Source organism: Vicia villosa, linkage group LG4 (assembly GCF_029867415.1).
Source record: "Vicia villosa cultivar HV-30 ecotype Madison, WI linkage group LG4, Vvil1.0, whole genome shotgun sequence".
Classification (NCBI taxonomy): Eukaryota; Viridiplantae; Streptophyta; class Magnoliopsida; order Fabales; family Fabaceae; genus Vicia; species Vicia villosa.
This window is the reverse complement of record NC_081183.1, coordinates 130,423,626-130,436,155: the sequence shown is the minus strand read 5'-3', so window position 1 is coordinate 130,436,155 and position 12,530 is coordinate 130,423,626. Positions and strand designations below refer to the sequence as shown.

The 12,530-nt window shown below is 36.3% G+C and overlaps 1 protein-coding gene across 1 annotated transcript; it reads left to right on the top strand.

Annotated features, from left to right (window-relative positions):
• The first annotated feature begins 5,684 nt into the window (after window positions 1–5,684).
• On the top strand, window positions 5,685–8,233 carry LOC131599674 (pectinesterase/pectinesterase inhibitor-like). The gene is made up of 2 exons (XM_058871958.1): window positions 5,685–6,830; window positions 7,015–8,233. The coding sequence occupies exons 1-2, from the start codon at window positions 5,804–5,806 to the stop codon at window positions 7,974–7,976; spliced, it is 1,989 nt and encodes a 662-aa protein (XP_058727941.1). The 5' UTR covers window positions 5,685–5,803; the 3' UTR covers window positions 7,977–8,233.
• Window positions 8,234–12,530: the final 4,297 nt, after the last annotated feature.

The window sequence follows — 12,530 nt, the reverse complement described above, 5'->3', positions numbered from 1 at the left end:
TCTTAGTTCATTGATAAACAGCTATTTGCAATCCTATATATATAACACCCTCAACTTTCACTCTATCACTTTAAAAGTTTTTTGGCATTAAGAAGAACTAATTAAAGAACTGAGAGGATTCTGCAGAATCATTGAAAACAATAGTAGTTACAAATGTCGACTTGGAAGAGTTGGTACGCATTTGATTCTTATCCTAATCATGTCGTGGAGGACGAGTGAGACAATTTTGGATTAAGTGTCAGAGTGTCTTACAATATCGACAACAATTTGAAGCAATATGAACCTTTTTCAAGCAATTATGATATTCTACATTGAAACAATTAGAGAAAGAATGTCTTGAATCACGATAGTGTCGATAAGAATTAGTAGTTGCATTTGTAACTGCGAATGGGAGATCAAATTTCATACAAATAACTCCTAATCTTGTTTACTCAAACTTGAGACAAGGATGACTACCATATCTAGTGTAGGCAAATGGTTATGTGTTTGCAAAATCTTTGTGCAAGTTCGTATGTCTCTTTCTTGCGCATGTGTGCTTGAATTGTTACGCTAACATCTACTATGCAGAGCATCTGGTTCAGATCTTGGGCGATCTTGAATGATCCCATCCAAATGGCCATTTCCCGACAAATCTTCTTATTCTAAATGGAAAGAACTACGATAATTGGTGTAAGCAGATGAAAGTGGTGCTATGCTATCAAGATGTGTGGGAACTTGTGTAGAATTGTGTTACACCAATTGGTGATTGTGCCACAAGTGATCAGAAGAATACATACATATAATTAAAGAAAAAGGATTATAAAGCTCTCTTTATAATTCACCTGTGTATTTTGTCCAGACAATTTTGAGAAGGTTGGAGATGTTGATTCCTCAAAGAAAATCATTTGGTGGTGTTGAGAAGGTGAATGACGTGAGGTTACAAAATCACAAGAGGTTGTATCATTTGCTTAAGATGGAAGAAAATGAAAGCATACATGATTTCTTTACAAGAGTGACAAGGTCGATGAATCAAATCAAAAGTGTGTGGTGAAATGATATCATCCAAGTCAATAGTCGCTAAGATCTTGAAATATTTATCTCCAAATTTGATCATATCGTGATGGCCATAAAAGAGTCTAAAGATTTGTCAAGTTTGACAAAATAAAAATTGCAAGGGTCTCTTAAAGTACATGAACAAAGAATGGTGGAGAGAACTACAATAAAAGAAAAGTCCGAGGCTGCATTGCAAACACAAGTAAACAATGACAAGAATGGTAAAGAAAATTGGAATGACAATAAAGGAAAAGGTGGACACAACATTTTAAATAGTAAAAACTATCATAATGAAGCTATCTCACCAAGTCGAAGGAAAAATAAGAATTAAGGTGGCCACATAGGTGGTGGTAGCAATAGAGGTAGAACAAAAAGAAAGAAGTTTGACAAGAGTAACATTCAACGTTACAATTGCCAGAAATATAGTCATTTTGCCGATGAATGTTACGGAAGTAAGAAAGATCAAGATAATGATGCAAAATTAGAATAAAAAAAGATGAGGATGGTAACAACAAAAGAAGAAGAAATATATAAATATCAATGGTGTTTAGATTCAGGGTGTTCAACTATATACTCTAATGTGTATGGCCCCATTCAAGTTGATTCAATTGAAGGTAACAAGTACTTCGTCACATTTATAGATGATTTTAGCAACAAAAAAAACTATGGACATACTTAACAAAATGGAAAGACATAGTGTTCACAAGATCAAGGTTTTAAGAACTAGTGGTGGATATGAGTATGTGTCAAATGAGTTTGATGCATTATGTGAAAAGGTAGAAATTGTCCATGAAGATGTGCCACCATATACACCTTAACAAAATGGAAATATTGAGATAAAGAATAAAACCTTTATGAATATAGGGATAATCATGTTTAAGGGCAAGTACTTACCAAATAAACTATGGTATGAATTTGTGTCTACAACTACATATATATTAAACAGGTGTCCAACTAAAAGATCATAAGGAATCACACCAAAAGAATGTTAGTTAGGGGTCAAACCAAGCTTGAATCACTTAAAGGTATTTGAGTCTATTGCATATATACATGTGCCGAATAAATTAAGGAGGAAGCTTGATGACAAAGCAAGTCAAATGATTTTTATTAGTTATCATTCAACTGGTGGATAAAATCTACTTAATTATGTGAGTAAGCATATAGTTACTAGAAAAGATGTGGTTATAGATGAATTGAAGGAATGAGATTGGAATAATGTTTTTAATAAGGATTAAGTGAGAATCATGTATGAAGAACCAAGTAATGAAGGTCAAACACAGACTCAAGCATATATCAACAAGTCTCAAAGAGTTAGAAATATGCCAACCAGACTACCAGATTGTGTAATCACACGATCTGATTTGGTTAATGATGAAGAGGAGTCGGATTTTATAGAGGTTAACAAGACTTGGTCACTTGTTGACTTACCACTAAGCTGTTAGAACAAGATTTGGTTCAGCAATATATCTCTGATTTTTTATGATAAAAATGAGTATGTTTGTATGAATAATTTTGGTACTCTAATGTTTGTTGCTTTGAGCTTTTAACAAACAGGTTCTGAATCTGATGAAAGGTGTGGCCAACACATTAGAAGATATCAAGTTCGGCTTATGCGCTACACAAGTTCTGATGAACAGTAGCAAACCACTTCAGAAGACTCTGAAGTTGTGACTTTAATACGAAGCCTGAAGAAAAAAATTTAAAGACCAAGTGTTGAAGACTCTGAAGATTTATGTTTCTAAAGACAAAGGATACTGAAGACCAAGTGTTGAAGACTCTAAATACATAGCTCTAAAGACTCTGAAGACTCGAGGATTTTTTTCTTCCAACTCATGCTGTCAGCCTCTGAAGTTCAAGAAGAATAAAAGATAATGATACGTAATGCATAGTACGTGGTACAAAATGAATGTTTCTCTCCACTACCATGAAAATGACGAACGCGTTGTACAATCTTGTCCCCCACTATGTTCAAGCCGCCAAACTTCTGGAGTTTCCAGATTTGCCCTTCAACAGATATATTTTTATATTGGCTATATAAAGGCTTGAAGAATCAAAGAGGAAGCTGCTAATTCACGATAATATACATTCTTGAAAGACTGTTCATAGCTTCATTTTCTTTAAAAGTCTAGAATATGAAAAATATCGTGTACATTCATCTTGTGTAGAAGTATTTATTTGTAAACAAACTCTTATTCATGCTATTGTTTGATTGTTCCTTAAGAGACGGGTTGGTCAAAATTTCTTGAGAAGTATAAGATTAGCGTGTCTTAGAGTTTGTCCTTAAGAGATCAGTTGGTAAGAATTTTTTGAGAGGTTTAGGACTTGTTCGTCTTAAAGTTTGTATTATGTTAGTCATCGGCAGTTAGCCCATGCAATTGTAATCAGTTTGGTTATTGTGGATTAAGACCTCATTTGAGAGATGCGAAATCACCTTGGCGGGTGGACTAGATTAGCTTGATAATTTTCAAGTGAACTAGTATAAATAGACCTTGTTCTTTCCTTCTTGTAATCTATTGTTATTATCAAGAGTGAAATATTTGTTGTTTTAAAGAGGGGAGTTGTTTTTTATAAAAGCTTTTTTTTAAAAAAAAAAAAACCTATTCACCCCCCTTTCTAGTGTTGTTCACACCTTCAAAAGTAATAAAGTAATTGATGTGAAGTGGATATTCAAGGTTAAACTAATCCCTAAAGGTAAAGTGATCAGACACAAAGAAAGGCTTGTGGTCAAAGGATTTTTTCAAAAAGAAGGCATTGATTTTGTTGAAGTATTTGAACCTATTGACAAGATTAAAAGATAATATTAGTTGTTGGTTTAGCCAATATCAACAACTAGTCTATGTATTAGATGGATGTAAAATGTTTCTTTCTAAAAGGTCTTTTAGAAAAATACATGTATGTATCACAACCAATTGGTTTTGGAAAGAAGATCAGGAAAGCAAGGTGTACAAGTTGCACAAGATTTTATATGGGCTTAAGCAAGCTACAAAAGCTTGGAATAAGAAGATTGGTGGTTTCCTAAAAGAAATAGGGTTCATGAAGTGTGCATATGAGCATGATGTGTATGTTAGAAAGAGTACCATTAATGAGTTGATAGTCCTATGCCTATATGTTGATGATTAACTAATCACTCGCAATAGTGAGAAAGAAATTGGTGATTCTAAAATGTATCTAATGAAGGAATTTGAGATTACTAGTCTAGGTCGTATCTCATATTTCCTTGAAATTGAGTTTTACAAGAGAAGTAAGGATTGTTGATGCATCATAAAAGGTATGCAAGTTAAATACTCAAGAAATTTAAGATGGGGCACTACAACTCTACAATAACACCAGCTGAATCAAGACTACAGTTGAAAAAGGGACTCAAATGAGGGAGAAATTGTCAAACACATTATATAAGACTCATTGAATCACTAAGATATATTTGCCACACAAGACCTGGCCTTGCATACAGTGTAGTTATGGTATATAGATTCATGCAAAAGTCAAAGCTATCACATCTAGCAGCCACTAAGACAATACTAAGGTATATTAGAGGCACATTGGATTATGGTATCTTATTCCAGCAACAAGCAAAGGGAAAGTGTGTAAGCTTGTTTGATACACTGATTCCAGTTAGTGTGGTGATGCTGATGATAGAAAATCAATAACATGATATGTGTTCTTGTTAGGTGGTGGACCAATAGCTTGAAGTTTAAGGAAGGAGCCAGTGGTGGCCTTGTCCTCATGTGAAGCACAATACATTGCACCATCACTATGTGCTTGTCAAGCTATATGGGTGGTAAATCTAATTGATCAAGTTGAAGGTCAACACCATAGAGTTATGATTATGAAGATTGACAACATTTCTCCCATAAACTTGGCTAAAAATCATGTTGCACATGTCAGGAGTAACCATATAGAGATGAGATTTCACTACCTTAGAGAGCAAGTTAGCAATAGAAGACTGTCCCTAGAGCTTTGTAGAAGTGAAGACCAAATTGCGGACATCATGACAAAGGGAGTCCAAGTTGAAGTGTTTAAGAAACTTTAATGGGTGTAGAGAATTTGGATACAATGAATTAGGTGGTGTGTTAAGAGTAATTCATTTACTTGTAGTTCAAGTTATAGTTAGTTTGAGATTGAAATTCTGTTATTAACACTTAGTTACGTGACAATTAGGGAAAGGAAGTTAGTTGGAATTAGTTGGCGCCTTGTATTGCAAGTCATAGCTCTATAGACTCATGTAATGTGATCATTGTGCAACAAGTGAATCTGATTACTCTTTCTTCTGTTAGATCCATATTCTATTGTGTTGTTAGATTGAATTTGGACCGGTGTGATATCCCTCAAAATATATTAAGTTTAAAAAAAAAAAAGTGTTTTGTGATTCAACATCTAATTTATAAAGTGTACTAAAGTTAACACTTGAATAACATCCTCAAATCTATGCTTGTTATAATCACCACTCCTCAATGAAATGCCAAAATTAGTCAATAGCTAAATTTCACCTAATGTTACAACCCATGTTTAGGAGTTATGTACAATACCACTATTTTCATAGTAAATAATTCCCAACTTTTTTTCCGTGTAAAATGGGAGATTGATTTTTCTGGTATGATTAATTCAATGCATGTGTATATAAAGAATCAATATCACAAATGAAGAAGATAGAGCTATCCCTATTGGGAATTTGAAAAACACTATACAAAAAAAAAGAAAAAAAGAAAAAAAGAAAAAAATATTTTATATAGTCTTATAAAAAAATTAATACTAGTAGTATTTTCATAGAAATATGGAAGGAAGGCGTGATAATATCAACCTTGGTGGTAACCAGAAGAAAAGGGTTGCACTTTTTGGTGTCTTTTACATTGTTCTTGTTGCTGTGGTCGGAACCGTTGCTGCGGTAGGTTTAACGCGCGGAGGCCTTGGAGGACAGGGAGAAGAAAATGTAAAAATCTCTACCACACAAAGGCACGCTGAAATGACTTGTCTATCAGACCCAAGTAAATGTGACACGAAACTCGGAAGAGTGTTTAGCAAAACAAGAAACATAAAAGATCGTATGAAGGACGCCTTCATTGAAGCAGCCGGGGAGTTATCGAAACACATAAAAGATCCAGCTCTTGCTAATGAGTTGGTAAAAGACAACATGACGGGACAAGCTATGCGAATTTGTAATGAGGTAATGGATCATGCTGTTGACGGAGTTAATAAATCTGTTGGTGAATTAGACAGATCTGATTTCAATAGGTTGAGTGATTTTCATTTCGATCTTCAAGTTTGGATGACTTCTACGCTTTCGGATCAACAAACGTGTTTGGATAGTTTCGAGAAAGTAGACTCAAAAGCTAGTCAGAGAATGGCTCAGGTTTTGAGCAATTCTATGAAACTAACTAACATTGCTATTGACATGCTTAATTCAGTTCCTGGATTGCATAAGGATTTTGGCAATATGCCACAAGGTTTTAATAGGAGGACTTTATCTGATGAATCAACAACGCGTGTTGATGGTTTTCCAACATGGGTTGGCGAAGGACAACGACGTCTTCTTGGGGCTTCGAGTGTTAAGGCAGATGCTGTTGTAGCGCAAGACGGTAGCGGAAAGTTTAAAACTGTTACCGAAGCTCTTAAGACTGTTCCGGCAAATAATGCAAAACCTTTTGTTATTTATGTCAAGGCTGGTGTTTATAAAGAGCATGTTATTATTCCTCTGAAGATGAATTATGTTACCATCATTGGTGATGGTCCTACAAAAACCAAAATCACAGGTGGCCTCAACTTCGTTGATGGCGTCCTAACTTACGACAGTGCAACCGTCGGTAAGTATAATTTTTTTTTTGGATCAGCAGATGAAGTGATAATAACTACCAAAAACTCACACAGAATCATGAATATCAGAGTTCAAACTCTGGTGATGGTGTCTAATCTACCGATATTTTTTTTACTTAAGCTATAAGCAAACGTGTTGTATAATTATTTGATTAAATTGTACATGTATGCCAGGTGTGAGTGGTGACAACTTCGTGGCGAAGGACATAGGCATCGAAAACACAGCAGGACCGAGTAAACAGCAAGCAGTAGCACTTAGAGTTTCAGGAGATATGGCAGTTATCCACAACTGTCAAATAGATGGTTACCAAGACACACTCTTCGCCCAATCCCTACGACAATTCTATCGCGATTGTAGCATCTCTGGTACAATCGACTTCATATTCGGCGACCCCTTTGGAGTTTTCCAAAACTGCAAAATCATAGCTAGAAAACCAGCAACAGGCCAAGCAAATTTAGTAACAGCTGGTGGAAAACTCACGGCGAGCACCCAAACTGCAATTGTTTTCCAAAGTTGTCACTTCTCTGGTGAACCAGCATTAGCATCGATGTCACCCAAAATAACTTTCTTAGGAAGACCATGGAAAGCATACTCCAGAGTTGTGATAATGGATTCAGTCATAGATGACATCTTTCTCCCTGAAGGTTACCAAGCATGGGTGGGAAATGCATTTACTGATACATGTACTTTTTTCGAGTATAACAACAAAGGTCCTGGTGCTGACACGAAAGCAAGAGTTAAATGGCCTCATGTTAAAACTATAACTGCTAATGAAGCTGCTGCTTTTTATCCTGGTAAATTCCTTCAGGTTTCTGGTTCACCTTGGATGACGAGTTCTGGAGTACCTTGTTCCCTTGGTCCTATGAGCGGTGGTTCTGCTGGAGCCTCGGCTTCTGCTTCTCCGGTTACAGCTTCTGGACCTTCTTCGTCTTCTTCAGCTTCTGGACCTTCTTCGTCTGCTTCTTCTTCTTCAGCTTCCGGACCTTCTTCGTCTTCATCATCTTCTTCCTCTTCTAAGGCTTCACCTTCTAAGGGGTCTTCTTCATCTTCTAAGTCTTCTAAGGAGTCTGAGAAGTCTTCTTCATCTTCTAAGTCTTCTAAGTCTTCTGAGGAGTCTGAGGAGTCTGATGATTGAGTTTGGTTAACAAAGTTAAAGTTAAGAGTGGGATTAATTAGCTGAGTCCATTAATTTACATATTGCTATGAAATAAATCAAAACTATAGCAGTAAGGTAAAATAATAGAGATGAAGGAAAGAATCTGTGTATATATTGTTAGGATTCTTACACTTAAGATTTTATCTCTGTAGTAATAACTTAGTTTTGTTCAGAATTTATTGGAACTGTTTTAAAATGTACATTTGTATCACTTTAATTAATAAAAGTTTTGTTTAATGTAAAACTTGGTGATGGTTTGATTAGTATTATGTTCATTGAATTACATATCAGAAATTTTAATGATATTGAACAAGCTAGTACTACTGATAAAAAGTAGTTATTTAATTCAGAACAATGTCTGTGATGTTTTCATCATTTAGAGAACAGTTTGATTTTCTTGCTATTGTGAGCAATACATTTCTTGTCAAACAAGTCTGAGAAACGTAACCAAGATTGGCACCCTTCTTAACAACCCGTATATGGCATTCATGTTTAGGTGTGGCTCAGCTCGACGAACATGCACGTTTTGTCTGGTTTTTTCTGCGGGATGGGACATGATTTTAGATACGTACCCTCTAATATATTTGTTTCGACCCTTCTCGTTTTTTCAGACTTTTACAGGTGTGAGCATTAACATATTTTTTTTTCAACTTTTAACATTTAGGGATGTAAGACCCGCAAGCCCGCCCAGCCCCCCTTCACTTTTTGGGAGGAGAGTTAAGATTTTAGGCCAACACCCTCAACTATACTCGTCTCGTTCCATTTTATTGCGGACTTTTGCGGGACAAGTCTAAATGGGGCGGACATGTCTGTTTGTCACCGCTACTCATGTTTATACGTTATTCAAACTATTTGATTGAAAGTACAAAAGAAAAGAAAACCGAAAAGATTGAAGCGGATTGTAGTTCAGGAAGAGACACAACCAAGAAAAGAAAGACTTCATCAAAGAGATTACATATTCAATGTGATGTCATTTGGATTGCAGAATGCAAACACCCGCCTACCAAATATTGATGGACAAAGCTTTTCTAAAGCAAATCAGAGCCAACTTTTAAATTAACATGGGCAATAAGATGATCAAAACCTGAGGAACGAAATCCTCACAATGTGAATAAAGTGTTTTTCCATGTCCGGCATGTTTTCCTCAGATTTCGTTCTAAAAAACACTTCATGAAGACACATAGTTAGGTAAAGAAGCACGGATACTTCAAAATCCCTGCCGAATCGTATCCGATACGCTCCGATATGCATCAAAAGTAATCCGGAGCGGTTTTAAGGCCCGGCCAGGCTGGGCATGTGCCCAGACTCTGACCTAATTTTTTTTTGGATCTACGGCCACTACGACGACGAAGCAAGACCGTGATTTCGGAACCTGAATCCGCGATCTATTTCTTTGATATTTTAAAGTTTTGCTTTTTTTACAGGTAAGTTACTTTTTACGGTTCTGTTTTTATAGTTTCGAGTTAATTTTTCGATACAATTTTGAGTCAGTTCTGGTTGTACGGTTTCAGTATTGATTCTAAATACTAACATGTAAATTATGAAGCTAAGTGGATGAATGTTTACCGGTTAAAAATGCAGAAAAATAAGGCTTTTAGTCTTGCCCGCAAGGTGTTCGATAGAATGCTTTAATCAATTCCTCGCCTCTTTTCGCTTCAATTCTTTCATTTCATGATGTTGAATTATTGTTGTTGTTGATGATTGTTGTTGTTGTAAGTTGTGGTTTATGAGTCGGTATTGGATTGTTGTTGTTACTACCATTTTCCTTTTTGACATCTGTTTTTTACGAATAATGGTACTGAATTGTTGTTATTTGTTATTGATTGTTTCACTTGTTTCTTTTCCTTTGACTTAATTTTGTGCGTTTCTTCACTAAACACTGATTTGTGGTTGTGGTTAAATTTTTTTATCAGGCTATAGCAACTACCATTGCCTTAGCTAAAAAGTATGGAGCTGATATTGTCAACAATTCTTGGTTTGATGCTTTTCTCATTATTATTTCTCGTATATATAAAGGTTACAGGGCTATATCGGTAATTACACTAAATAATTATATTTAAACTAATTTCTATTCACATCCCCCCTCAAATTGATGCTGCTTGTCAATGAGCATCAATTTGCTAACAAGAAACTGATGACGTGGACGCGGAACAGCCTTGGTAAGAATATCTGCAATCTGCAACTGAGTACTTACATGAGGAAGTGATATTATTCTGTCATCATAAGCGTCACGGATTGAGTGACAATCAACTTCAATATGTTTGGTGCGTTCATGAAAAACAGGATTCACAACAATTTGGATGGCACTTGTATTGTCAGCATAAAGTGAAGTGGGCTCTATTTGAGGAAATCCAAGTTCAGCCAAAAGACCACGAAGCCAAATTATTTCAGAACAAGCAGCAGACATGGCACGATACTCAGATTCAGTAGAAGATTTAGAGACTCTCGCTTGTTTCTTACTTTTCCATGAGATCAATGAAGAGCCAAGAAACATGCACCAACCAGTGACAGATCGTCGAGTATCAGGGCACCCTGCCCAATCGGCATCACTATAAGCACTCAATTTAGGATGAACTCCAGTAGGAAAGAATAAACCACGATGAGAGCTTCCCTTCAAGTAACGAATTATACGACGAACTGCTGCTAAGTGAAGGTGGCGAGGAGAGTGCATGAATTGACTTACTTGTTGAACAGCAAATGATATGTCAGGGCGAGTAATAGTCAAGTAATTAAGGCTACCCACGAGTTGACGATACAATAAGGGATCATGCAACAGATCACCATCATCACGATGATATTTAACATTAACCTCAAGAGGAGTATCCACTGGATTAGCCGATTGCAGACCAGCCATAGAAATTAAATCTGTGACATACTTGTGTTGATGGAGGAATATGCCCTTGGATGTAGAATGAACCTCAAGACCAAGAAAATAATGCAAATTACCAAGATCTTTCATATGAAACGCTGCTTGTAACTGCTGTTTAAGGCTTTGAATGGAAGCATGATCAGAACCAGTAATAATCATATCATCAACATACAGAAGAAGTAGGACAATTCCAGTAGATATTCTATGAATAAATAGAGAAGAATCATACTGACTCTGAGTAAAGGAAAACCCAAGTAGAGTGGAGCGAAATTTTTCATACCATGCTCTAGGCGCTTGTTTCAAACCGTATAAGGAGCGTTTGAGCTTGCACACACCCTTAGATGACGGAAATAAACCTTGAGGAGGAGTCATATAAATATCTTCCGCCAGGTCACCATGAAGAAAAGCATTTTTCACATCTAATTGATGAAGAGCCCACCCGTTAGAAGTAGCTATAGAGAGTACCGTACGAACAGATGTCATTTTGGCAACCGGTGCAAATGTCTCATCATAATCAATTCCATATTCCTGCTTATTTCCTAAGGCAACCAAGCGAGCCTTGAAACGGTTGAGGGACCCATCAGAATTCAATTTCACAGAATACACCCATTTGCAGCCAATGGGTTTAACATCAGGAGGACAAGAGACAATATCCCATGTGAAATTCTCTTGAAGAGCTTGAAGTTCTTCATTCATTGCTTTTATCCAACGTACATCTTTAACAGCCTGTGAATAGCAAGTAGGAATAGATATGCTAGAGAGTGTGGCAGTCAGAGAAGTATGTGAGGAATCATACCTGTCTGGTGAATATCTATCTGGTGCTCGAGATATTCGACCAGAACGTCGTGGTTCAACCGTTACAGGATCAGGTGGCGGTTCAGCGTCGGGAAGGGGTGTGGGAACCTGCTGTTTGTGTTTTCTGACATATACATGACCTGGTTTATAGCGTTCTATAGATTGAGGCATAATAGAAAACTTAGGAAGAGTAACAATATCATTCATGACAGGAGAAACACATGGAAACATAAACTGATTATCAAAAAATGTCACATTCCTAGAAATGCGAAAACGATGGTTAGTGACATCATAACACACAAATCCCTTATGAGAGTGACTATACCCCATAAACGCACATTGAACAGACTGCGCTCCAAGCTTATGCCTTTCAAATGGAGGTAAGTGAACAAAACAAACACATCCAAAAGTATGTAAATCATTATAATTAGGCTGAATTTTAAAAAGACGAAAAAAAGGAGAATCGAGATCAATAACCGTAGAAGGAAGACGATTGATCAAGAAGACAGCTGTGGAAAGAGCCTCCACCCAAAATCGGGGTGGTACAGAAGCTTGAAGAAGTAAAGTGCGGGTCACATCAAGCAAATGACGATTCTTGCGTTCTGCCATCCCATTTTGTTGGGGGGTATTGGGACAAGATCGTTGAGACAAAATGCCTTTTTGTTGAAGAAATTCTTGAAACTTACGAGACATGTACTCACCACCAGAATCAGAGCGAAAATTTTTAACATTTTCATGAAATTGAGTTTCAACATATGTCAGAAATTTCTTAAACATAGAAAACACTTCAGATTTAGACCGAAGAAAATATATCCAAGTAAAACGACTATAATCATCATTAAATGTGACAAAATATTTATAGCGAGCAT

Coding starts and splice junctions, on each gene's coding strand:
- LOC131599674 (XM_058871958.1), top strand. CDS start 5,804: ATGGAAGGAAGGCGTGATAATATCAACCTTGGTGGTAACCAGAAGAAA. Junction 6,831..7,014: donor TTACGACAGTGCAACCGTCG/GTAAGTATAATT, acceptor CATGTATGCCAG/GTGTGAGTGGTGACAACTTC.